We start from the raw sequence: 12801 nt of genomic DNA on the forward strand, positions 1-12801 counted from the left end.
GTGCAACTCATGGGGATGTGCTAGGTTCTACAAAACCTTGTTCCTCCATGTCTCGCACCATCTCAGCAAACCTACGGGAGTACCCGTAAGCATTTGAGCCACCGGATTTAGATCCTTCAGTCGGATCTGGTGTTCTATCACCCGAGTTTTGCTCACCTCTACAGAGAAAACCTCCGGATATCGGCATAGGACCTCTTTAACACGCATACCGTACATTACCGTACGCCTTCCGGTAAACCTGCGGTTGTTAAGTCCACTCCTGCGATTACCAGAGTTACTGAATTTATCCAACTCACGGAAACACGTGTGCAACACAATGTGCTACTGAATCATTCACACACTTTTTCCATAGAAACAATAGTGACGATAACTACAAATTCGATTTCATCACTCTTAGAAATTCTACCCCTGATATCCCTACATCATCTTTCAACCAAAATAATGAAGATTTTAATAAATACTTTGATATCTCATAACTACTCATAGCACTACAAAGTTGTAACAGTTTGTAAAAGTCCGGACCAGGTAATATTCGATACATGTTTTTAAGAAATCTTCCACCAATAGGAATGAGAACCCTTCTCCAAATGTACAATCTCATATGGATGAAGGGTAGGCGGACTGCCCAGCCAGGTATCGATTTGCACTGGTTGATGACTGATAGCTAGACACTCAAATACAGTTGTTCGTATTTATTTATTTATTTTTTTGAAGCCAATATTCTTATTTCTTATCAAAATTCAAATTGATAAAAATATAATTTTTTTAGTAAACGGAGCAATTTGAATAATTGTTGAAAAAATAAATAATATTGTACACCATACGGCATAATATATAAGTATTGTTATAAAAATATTTAACCTAAAAAAAGTTTTGATTATGATATGGGTGATATATTATCCCCAAAACTTTATTTTTACTATTTACATCACTGATATCGTACATACAAGTAAAAAAACGAAAATAGAAATTTAACTTACAGGGATATCACACTATAGGAATAACTATAAGAATAACATTACTGGTGAAACAAATTTAAAGTAGGTACCTATATCATTCACATAAAATGTGAAAAATAATCAAAACTAAATTATGTAGGTCTTAACTCAATATTACATTTAAAATATTTAAAAATCTTATTGCTTAATAAATCATACAATAATTAGGCACACAGCAAAGAATTATTTTACCCATATCATTATGTTATTTCTAAGACTACTGTCGTTAACGACTATTAATTATAATATAATTATTGCATATTTATACCTAGATTAAACTGGGCAAAATTCGGTAGCGGTGTCGTATGCTATCTACGCACTAAATGTTATCTACACATTGCTATTTACGTATAAATTATGTCGTATTATTAAAAAAAATCTTACTTCGTTTTAAACCAGAGCACTTCATAAATAAATGAAGATTATCAATGAATGTTCTTAATTAAAATTGAAAAGTATTTTTCATATCAATAAAAAATGTTTCGAACGTATTGGTTGTGTTTTTGGAGCGCCACCATTCTTCTTTAAGCTGCCTTTCCAGCAAATTAGTGGCACCATGCGATTTTATACCATATTTCACCTTTATATGTCGCCAATAACATTCCATAGTTTGAGTTTCAGCTCCTGTTTGTGGATCAATGAAATTATTTTTATGATTTACGGTATTGTGGATATAGCCATGATCGTTTAAACAGCTGTAAGCTTTCCATTCATCTGAAAAAATGGTCGTCCCTGGCTCAATTTCTCTTTTAATAATTGGAAGCAAAGTGGCGCGGTCTCTTTTTTGAACGATAAACAATCGACGTTATACTATATTATCACGCCTACAACACATTCCAAATACCCACGGGCCCTGCACGCGTACACCGTAATTTCGATTAGTTATTTCAGTATCAGTATCAGAACTGCTAGATCCTGATTCTTCTCTAGGTTGACGATCTCTTAGACGTAGACGACCACGGTTATACTTTCGCTTGCCTTGAAATAAAGATTCGTCTATTTGTACTACGAATCCTACACCACCCATTTTCGTACGTTTTTTCAAATTGGTCAACACAAATATCACGGCAAAGATTGTACCAATCTGACACGGTGTGTTGACTTCTACCTGTCCATTTCATAGTTTGAATTACTTGCATACCATGTGCCCAATACCATACGAGCTCTACAATCTGGCATAAACTTAATCCGCTATTACATTTTCCATTAGTATCGACATAGGTAAAAAACGGATTTTTTTTACGAATGAACTGATAGGTTTGACAACCACGTGTTTGGCAACGTAAGTATTTTGTTTTCACAAATTTCCCATCGGAATCTCGTTTGCGGCTATTTTTATAACATTCTTTGAGAACGCCACCACACACTTCATTGCTAACATTATTGATTTTTGTTTTAAAAAATTCATACAAGTATCATCAGTATAAATAATATGTCTATATAAATCACCAATTGAAGTCATTTTGAACGCAATACAAATGACAAACACACGCGAATAATTCACAGACACAACTAATCGTTAAAAACCTGTGGGATCTAACTTTGTACTTTGTAGAGTGTAGTATTTAGTGCGTAGATAGCATACGACACCGCTACCCAAAATTCTTAGAATGCAGACAATTTATATTATTTGCTATGTGTGTATTCAAACTTTTTGCCGGTAGTGTAAGTAGCTAGTGATTTAAGTACTGTACTTTTCTTTTAATGGTAAAGGCACAATCATTTTTGTGTTTCGATTTTTAGCCTAGTTACGCTTGAGTCATCCTCTTGTCGCTGTATACACAGTCCGACAACAAACACTTACGATCGCTGTTGTCGGCAACGGTGTTGGAAACCAATTTGTGTATTATGATAATAATACACATAAAAAATAATCATATTATCATAATAATAGCATTTGTGCAGGCTGAACGGAACGGATCGCATCACATTAACCGGACACGACAACGATATCGGTAGTATTATGAGTCCGAAACAATGCGATTACAACCCAACCCTAACAGTCGAAAATGGTGTACCGGCGTTGGGTGGTGGCGGCAGCACACTAGAGATGATGACGTTCACCGTCAATCAGATGTATGAACACGCCGAGTGGGTGAACGAGCTGGAATCCCTGGCCAAGATCACAGCCATATCAACCCGCTCTGTGGACCGCGTCCGGAGGTTGCAACGGAACCTGCTCGACAGCCTCGTGATTCTGGCGCACGTCGCGCACCGTTTCCTGCGGCACGGCGACCCGGTCATCCGGGCGGTCGCAGAACTGCTGACCACAGGCACCGCGTTCCTGATTGGTCGTTTATGCGCCCTGACGTGGGGTGGTACAATGACACGCGTACACAGATGAAAATTGCGGTCGTTGTCTTAACGATACGATAACAATTGTTTTTTTTTATATTGTTCCATCTCGTTCATAGCCTAACTCGCAACTGTTATTAGTTAGTCATCACTTTTTACTATTGCTTACGCTGTGCACTTTATAATAATAATGTAATGTAAACTTTAGTCTGCTGCAGCTATGTCGTGTGGTTTAATATCATACGGTATTACGCGGTTGCTTAACATTTTTTATGTCTAAAATAAACGTTGTACGTACTATGTTTAAAAATATTAATAATTAAAAATGTTCAAAATTAAAGTAGGTAACGTAAAATCCCGGTGAGCGAACATTGATAATGCTCTTACTATATTCAAGTCAGTGGCGTGATGAGAGGGTTTTCCAGGGTCATCGGCCCCTAATGTGTATTGTGTGTGTGGGTGGGTGGTTGGGTAGGTATATAGCCTATAGTTATAGGTACCTAGGTAAAGTATAGGCGTAAAATAAATTAAATACCTCCTTTGGCATTTAAATTTATTTGTTAATATTAATTTTAGGTGGGTAGATGGGTTGGTATTCTGTATTTGGCCCTTGGTCAAAAAGTAGTTCGCCATGCCACTGATTCAAGTGTGATATTAAGTTATAATATTTCTTATGAGTAGGTGTCTTATACTGAAATTGAGATGTATTAAAAATATACCTACAGATACAGTTAATTATGAAAGACAATTGAAGAGATTCAAATTTGAACGAAATAACGTATTTTAACAATGAATAACGATTTAATTATTTTTTTTAGATCAAAACAAAATTTTAAAACTTAAATAAACTCTTTCATATACTGTACTAATATAATAAATTTTTTTTTATTCTGATAATAGTAGTTCATAAAATAATTAAAAATTTAATAATTATTTAAGTACACATAAAAAAAAAATTAATAAAGTTAATCGAGGCTAAATCGTGTATTAAATGAAATAATAGCCTAAATTTTTAATTGTTCTTTTTCCGTTATTGAAGTCAATGCATAGCCATTTCAAATCAAACGAATTATTGGACCTGTATCGTTTATTCACCATCCCTACTTTTTTTGGTTTTCCGTTAATTCACTACCACTTCTTTTTTTTTGATTTAGGAATGAAAGGTGGAAAATATTTAACTAAAACTAAATAATTTACTCACACACACACATATTATTTAGATTCTGGGGGCATAAAGTGTGCTATGTGTTGTAGTATTGTTTAAAATAAATTCTCAGAATCGTAACGCTTACGCCACATGTACTCAATCAAATAGCTGTTCAGCATTGGTCTGTGGGCGGCAAATTCTATGATGTTAGATGGGGCGGCAACATAGCTTAACGCGGCACTGTCTGTTGAATGTTGATACTTCACTGATTTTTATTCAGTGATTCTATTTTGCTCTAAATACTCTTAATAGTATTAGTGTGAGCCAAAGTGTTAGGATCTACAAACTAAGGGGATGATTCACCGTCATGTGTTGAAAAGTTTGATCAAGCCTGCGGTAGGAGCACCATTCATCAGTTATTATTATCGTGCCTGCAGAAACATGTTCAATGATAATTCACAACAGTATACGTGCTGATCTGTCGGGAACAGGAACTAGAAAAGCCTTTGTTTCCCTACAAATACTAACTAAAATCCATTGATTTGATAACAATCTACCAAAAACGTAGTGGTAATGAATAAATGGAAAAGGTCCGAATTATTTGATATATTTTAACGATGATTCATACTATCGATCAAAAGTGACACGAGAAGTGGGACAGGGGAAACCTAGGACTAAGGTAGATTACTTTGACAGACGTAAATTACCAGAACTAGAGCAAGAATCTTCAAGTCACTTAGGAAATATTTTGGTCGTTTCAACACTAAATCACTTCAAAATCCATTCACGGTTGCTCACACTCATTCCGCTACAAAATGATAAATGTCCAAATGGTTTAAAAAAATCAAAATATGAGAGGAAGAGTCGTCTAAAACAAATTCTGCGGTATACATGAGAATTTAAAATTTTTTTTAAGAAAAGAAAATCTCCAAAACGCATTTAGGAATAGGGTTTATCTGTTATGTGATGTTGTAACTCGTTTGATGTTTAGGCACTTTCAATGAGAAACAATATTATACATTATAGATTTTAATAGCTTCAAAATACATGCAAGCGACTAGTAATATCCCGTCTGCGCGATCTGTTTATGAAAGAAATTTGTATACTTGTAGTTTGTGACTTGAAAATTGGCCCCATAGTACCATGACCCGCACTGCTTAGCCTACTTGAAACCATGAACTTTCAACATTATAATATAGGTATCGTTTATCGCACACTACGCGGTTGTCCAAGTGCCAAATGTGTGTTTTGTATAAGTTTTAAATGTTTTGTATTTGGTTTGAATAAACAAATTTACTTATAAAATCTCTTAAAGTATTTTCAGTGGATAAAGTTAAAAAAAAAAAAAAAAAAACGCGGCAATTAATTTAATTACATTGCGGATCGCTGAGGCGAAATGGCCGCTAGGTTCGTGGCGGTCAGGGTACAGTCGCCGACTATACAAATTACAATAATATAATACGCATTTCGCGTTCAGCCGACACAAGTACAAGTATCGCGTTACAGTTGGTGTGAGCGAATGTGTGGTTGTGCTATACAATTCTGATTGGAATGTTTTAGTAATCATGTCTATGAACACGTGTTTAAAATATTCCGTCTTGAAAATATGACGTATACTTTTATCGTATAACAATAATAAAAAATAAGCGCTGCTGGTTGTAAAATGTGTAATTAATAATATGTAAAAATCTATGAATGGAGTGTTTAGGAAGAAATGTTTCGCCTTTCGCGTAGAATTATCTACGGTGACCATTTTGCACGCTCCAAATATTGCGTTCACATACGAGTGCATGTACTATAAAAATAATGTACTTTAATATAATAGCTGGTCGTGATTTAACAAGATGTTTGACAAATTACGACTCGCATTCAACGTGTACCTGTGTACCGGTCGTCCATCATTATCAATGCTAATAGTTGAACATAATTTCAACATTATCATTTTACTCGGTTTCCACTTTCGGTCACTATGATATTTTATAAGTATGTCATAAGTTCCTATATTATACTCGCCCACAGCTGCTAGCCGCAGTGTTTCACGCAACCGTCGATGATAAATAGGTGTTCTAGACAAAATGAGCTTTAGGAAACCGGGTACGTAATATTGTCAAGCTTAAGTCCGTCTTGTCAGTTTTGCTGTCGAGACTAATTTGAAATGAACTAAGAAAATGCTGAAATTTAGATACTAATCATTTAATTTATGTTTTCTTAGTGAAAAGATATTCAGTTTGTAATTACTTCGTGCAACGACATATTAAGCTGATTAATAGTCATACAAATATTAAATTTAATATCTTCAGTATTTAGTTAATAGTGTCGTATGTGAAAAATGTTAATTTTCAATAAGAATATTTTTGTATGAGTATTTCTTTCATTTGTGTGTTTGTTCACTATCACAGTGAACTATTTCGAATATCTACGCATAACGTTATACTTATAATGTAAAATCATAATAATTATATTATGTCCATAAACATGTGAAATGTACTAATGTAAACACTAAATAACGATGTTCGATATCCACAAAATTTAAGTGAGGCTTAAAACTTAATTACTATCAAACATGCACATAAAATCATCATTGTACCATCGTACAGTGTACGTATGCTAATTTGATTCAGATCAGTGAAACCACAATAGGTATTTAACAGACTAGAATCTTTTAACTAGAATAAAAAAAAATGTTTTAATATCATATTATCATTAATAAATTAAAATTATTATTGGAATGTATTCCAGAACATTATTACATAGGTACTGTATCTGATGTAAATGATGTACTTGTATTAAATACAAAATATGTTTATAGACAGGCTAATATTATTAGTTTATTAAGATTTATTTCTTTTGTAATTAATAATGTTTGTTGTAAATGGCAATGTGAAGAGTATAGTACCTACTTGTGGAGCCCATCATAATACTTAGTTGCCATGTTTGGCCAGACTTCTATTTTTTTTATAAATTTATAGTTACATTATTTATTTTTATTATTTAGTAATACATACCTATAGTGGAATACTGTTTTTAATATTTACACTGTATTTTAAAAATCTAAATCTATAAAATATGGTTCATTCCATTATTCATTTAAATCATTTATGAAAATGTGAAATAGTTTGCCTACAGCATTCATGATGTTGCTGTTTACATGTTACATTGAATTTAATATTTTTTTATTGTATGTAGTAATGAATCCTTTTATTTGCCACTTAAATGCATTGATAGCATAAGTTAATACAATATTAATTTAAAAAATCTGGATCAATCTAGGTTTGGGCACAATGATTAAAGTATTTGAAATATCATTAACAGTACCTATATTACAACCAGTGTTTAGACTAGAAAAGTAAAAATTTAAATATTTAAAATAATTTTATACGGTAAAATTTTGTTGTACGGTGATATTGCCGAATAGTATCTCGCTCATCGTTGCTGTTGCACATGAATGACGAAAATCATCACACTTCTATACATTGGATATACCTGTAGGTTTTCTGTAATAAGGTTGAAGATTGAATTCATCCTTTACTTCTGTATGATTTTGTCGGAAGTTGAGTTATCTTATTGTCGAGGTGCTGATAAAGGTTGTGTATTACACTGTTTTACTGCACTTGACTTGAGATTAGGTACATGGATTTTTTAACCATTTTTAAAATATTTTAACTTTTAAGCATTATAATACAAAATATAACTGTTCCAGTCAAAAATCACTCTTTATTAATAGTTTTAATAATATAAAAAATCCAAAATTAAAAATTTACATAATAAATAATATAAATGAAAAGTGTTTAAATAATAAAGGGTAAGTAATGTTGAGAATTTTCTAAATTTATTTCATTAATATGGGTTTTGTTGACATAATTTGGATCCATAAAATATATAAAAGTTCTTTGAAAAATAAGAATTGAGAGATGTAAATTTTGGTAACACAAAATTTAAAAATATAAATTAATTTTATTCAGGTATCTTTCAATGAATTATAAATCTTTTTTACAGTTATAATCCTTTACTTTAAAGTTTTAATGGGTCACATTATTCTAATAATCTAGAGACCACCATGTGTAATGAGAGCCATCCAGTTTGACTAGGGTGTAAAAGCTTGTGAATGGGTGTTGAACAAAACTCCCGAAAATTCCACAAATTGTGCGTTTTAAACTCATCGAAAAGAGAGTATATCTGGTGTGACCGATCGCACAGTTCGGGTAGCGATGCGGCATTTGGTAACAGTGACGACGATTTACGCACTGCGTTATCAGAACTAATGTTGCAAAATAAAATGCAGGTAGAACGCTTATTACAGGAACAAAACAAGCATTCAAAATTATCAACTCGGCTATGTCTGTTAACACGGAAAATTGTAATGGATATTTCGTTATGCCAGATTTTAACAACTCGTGGACTGAGTTTTCGGGACGTGAAGCAAGCCAAGAAGCTCGGCTGTGGATTAATTCGGTCGAAAGTGTTGCCAGGGTACATGGATGGCCAGAAAGTTTTAAAATGGAAATTGTTCGGACTAAATTAGTTGGCCCCTCACGCAAATATTGGCCGTACGTTCACGTCCTGGAGTTGCTTTGTCAACCAGTTTGAAAACACGTTTATCGGTCATACACTTGACACCGTCGATCAAGTCCGTATTATGTCTAAGTGAAAAATGAATGCATATTTGAATATTTTCACCACAAGTCTAGACTTTGTTGCGAAATTAGATTGTCGTTCCGCGAAGAAAAACGTCAGATCGTCGAGGGTCTATACTCTATACTCCCGTGATCTCTGTAATTATTTATTGGCACAAGACCAATTGAGCGAAAATGAACTTGTATATGATTTACGTGCATTCGATTCCATGTATGTTGCTCAAAATATTCGTTTTCGAGTGGCAGAGTATCCTAAGACCTCGAACTACGGCGGTAACCAAAGTAACAACAAAGCAGCTCAGCATCCGAAAACGAATTATCGGCCGGCAGCAGGAGAAGCGACCAAAGCTTAACCACCGGAAAAATCATCGAATACCCGTAATCAGAGAGACCTGTCTCAAGTCACGTATTTTAGTTGTAAAACAATTGGACAATTCGTGAATGTGTGCCCAACCCGTATCTGTCAAAAATGTCACAGCCTGGGTCACTCGGAACGGAATTGCCCTGACTTCTGGAATAGCCAGCAGAACGATGGAATTGGTGAGAATGTATCACTTTTAGAAAATTCACCCCAACGTGTAGGGTGAGGTTGGCAATACCACCATCCTACACCTCCGACGCAGCACTGTGTGTGTGTGTGTGTGTGTGTGTGTGTGTGTGTGTGTGCGTGAGTAGTCAGTTACGACGACACTTTTTGTTATGTACGTAAAATACGTTTAAAAAGGTGTGTTATACTTATGAGTTATGTTTTAGTTTATTATTCTATTATGTCAAATAAAGCTCTTTTAAATCGTATGTGTTGATTTATGTTGATTAATAATGGGTCGGCGTAAAAGTAACGCCGCCTACAACTTCAGAAGTGGGATTCATGGCAATGTTCATGTATGTACATGCCATGTGTGGAAATGATGCTGCAACTCTAGATAGAGTTATAGCATTTGGATCTTTGCCAGCTTTATCTTTGAGATCGTAAAGACCAATAAGTTCTCCTAGGGTTCTTTTAAAATTGTCTGTAGAGCCTAAATGCATCTTGGATACTTTATTCCCTCTCTCTATTGAAATAGCCACCATCAGTCCAATGTCAAACTGCCTTCTATCTTCATACTTCCTCATTCCATCAATCTTAACTGCCAGTCTCTTAGGATCAAAGCCCTGATAACTAAGATATGCACTTGCATTCTTTATATCCAGGCCATAGAAGTAAGAGACTCCATCCTTTTCTGTCAACCAATCCCCTGATATAATCTCCCCAATCAGAGCTTCCAAATCTGCTGAACCCTTACCTAGGTAATAAGCAGTTGCAGAAGCCACATCCTTACAAGCATTTTGACCTGATATGCCAGCTGGCTTTCGCAAGTCAAAATTAGGATCCATCACCCTAGTGTATCTGATCACAAATGTAAAATTCAAATAAACAACAGTTTTCTTCCTATAGGTTGTAATAATGCTTGTTTGATTTTATTGTTTGTGTTCGGAGGACAATACAAATGTATATCATCGAACCACGGCAATAAAGGCTTGTGCACAAGATTAGTGCCTGAACCACTGGCTTTACTTTTCTCTATTTTAGCTAACTCTAAATAATATGTTGAACGCAGTCTTAATTTTTTGGGTACCTCTTTAATTGTTAAATTTAATTCGGACGCGATAGCTTCCATAGATGAACTTCTTGCATCACGATTCCGATACTCCGGAATAAACATGTTCCACAGATTTTCGTGCTCGCGGTATAATTGCACGAATTTTAATGTGGTTTCTTCACTCCAACGGTTAGCCATTTTGATTTTCACTTTTCACAGTTTCACACACGTATACGATGTACTGTAACAAAATAATTTGTTTTACTGGCAATGCCATCTGCTGGTACGCCAGTGCCCACTGGCTTTCTCCAGTTTGCTGGCAGATTATGTTTATACGTTGCCAGCCGCTGGCATTCAGTAACTGGCGACTTCGACTGACATCGTGTAAATCAGCCTTAAGTAGAATCGTCTACGCGTCACGATGCCGTTTTCGGAACGTGTTTTTATATTTTATAATATCGTTTACATTTTGTTATAGTATATTATATATTGTTTTTATTTCATTAAAGTGTTTATGCACCATAATTGTGCCGTAATAGAACGCATTCTATGGATATTGATCGTAAGCGACTATCGTTTATTAATGGTAGGCATTACATTTGCATATAACTCGACTGCATCTGTTTTTTTCAAAATCATCAATCTTCTGTACTTTCAATTAAATTATAACTTATAGATTGTGACTGGCTAATATCATCGGCAGCCAAACGCGGATCCAGAATATATTTACGGGGTATATTTATCGATTGCCGAATCCTACAATTCACCTTTGTGGTAGAGTCTACTGGGGGGGGGGGAGGCTATCGCCCCCTGGCCCCTTTTGAATCTGCGCTTGTTGACAGGTTTTTGTGTAATTTCCGTCAATAGGTAGATTACCCAGTTGAATATTATATAAGATTTTTGAGGGTATTTTTGATATTTACCTTGTTCAATATAAAATAATTTTCGCGATATGACTCACCCAATGATAGTCAATCAATTCCTTGATTTTTTTATTTTACCACGTCGAATTTAACGTAAACCACCAATATTTCAGTTAATATAGAATAACTCGCGTCTTCATCAGCCGCCCTTTTATATAAAAAAAAGAATCCATATGGCTTACAGTGCTATTTTCTGGTTGCATTTAGATACACGTGATATAGATGTGTGACTGCTATAATGTTGTCATCGTATTCTCTCGAGAATATTTTACTGACATCATGGTTGCAAACTGCTAAGTTAAGGCTTGTTGACAATAACCAAAATTTTAAATACAAATTAAGTGGAGAAGCGAGGTTATAACAACATAAGCTTATATGTGGTATACATAAACTCATACTCCCTATAATGCTCACGACTTATCATACAAAAAGACTGTGAAAAGAAGAGTTTTATAACAGTATAAGAGGAGAGTTCTACTAATTATAATTAATAAATTTTTTTTAAATAAGTCCATAAATCCATTCATTCTATCTGAAACCACAAATACGATTGCTGAACTATCTTTCAGCGATAGCTCTTCAAGCCGTTTAAATCCAAAACTATATTTTGTAGTAGTGGCATCAATTTTTTTTGAATTCATATTGAACTGTAAATAATACAAAAGACAGTAATGAAATAATACTACGACGGGTAGAATGTTATAAAAATTAAATAAATCTACAAAATACTTACATAATATTACAAGTGCACCAGTGTCCAATCCACAAATGTAATTACTTAATATTCTTTCTTTCGTAGTTTTTTTCGTTTATTCAACAGCATAATTGGATTAACACATAATCCTAACACGCATCCACGGACATGGGCAAGAGGCTGGTGCGTACCAAATCAGCCAATGACATTGAGTCCTAAAGAGAAGCCAGTTATTAGGCAACCTCCCCATGGGAACAACAAGTCATTGACTGCAGATGGCCGTGACAACCTATGCCCATGTTCTACTCGTTAATTTTGAGCAACTATCTGCTGTAACATCCATATCCCATGCTACTTGTGTGCCGTCAACATGTCTGTGGTCTTGTCCACCAATTTTTACATCGCATTCTGGACACTTTGATAGCTCCATCGGTCTTCCACATTCAGTGTTACAATAAATGTGATCATTCACACACTTGCACCAATGGTCCTGAGCTCTAATACCTTCTTCTACAAAACTTGATGACAAA

At 34.5% G+C, this 12801-nt stretch overlaps 1 protein-coding gene and 1 pseudogene across 1 annotated transcript; both read right to left on the bottom strand.

Annotated features, from left to right (window-relative positions):
- Positions 1 to 7: 7 nt before the first annotated feature.
- Positions 8 to 2460, bottom strand: LOC132925234 (uncharacterized; annotated as a pseudogene).
- Positions 2461 to 9852: 7392 nt separating this feature from the next.
- On the bottom strand, positions 9853 to 10448 carry LOC132925235 (uncharacterized). Its single transcript, XM_060989645.1, has one exon. It carries the CDS (start codon positions 10446 to 10448, stop codon positions 9888 to 9890), a length of 561 nt encoding a protein of 186 aa, XP_060845628.1. The 3' UTR covers positions 9853 to 9887.
- Between the last annotated feature and the right edge of the window lie 2353 nt (positions 10449 to 12801).

This window comes from Rhopalosiphum padi, chromosome 3, assembly GCF_020882245.1.
Source record: "Rhopalosiphum padi isolate XX-2018 chromosome 3, ASM2088224v1, whole genome shotgun sequence".
In the NCBI taxonomy this organism is placed as follows: Eukaryota; Metazoa; Arthropoda; class Insecta; order Hemiptera; family Aphididae; genus Rhopalosiphum; species Rhopalosiphum padi.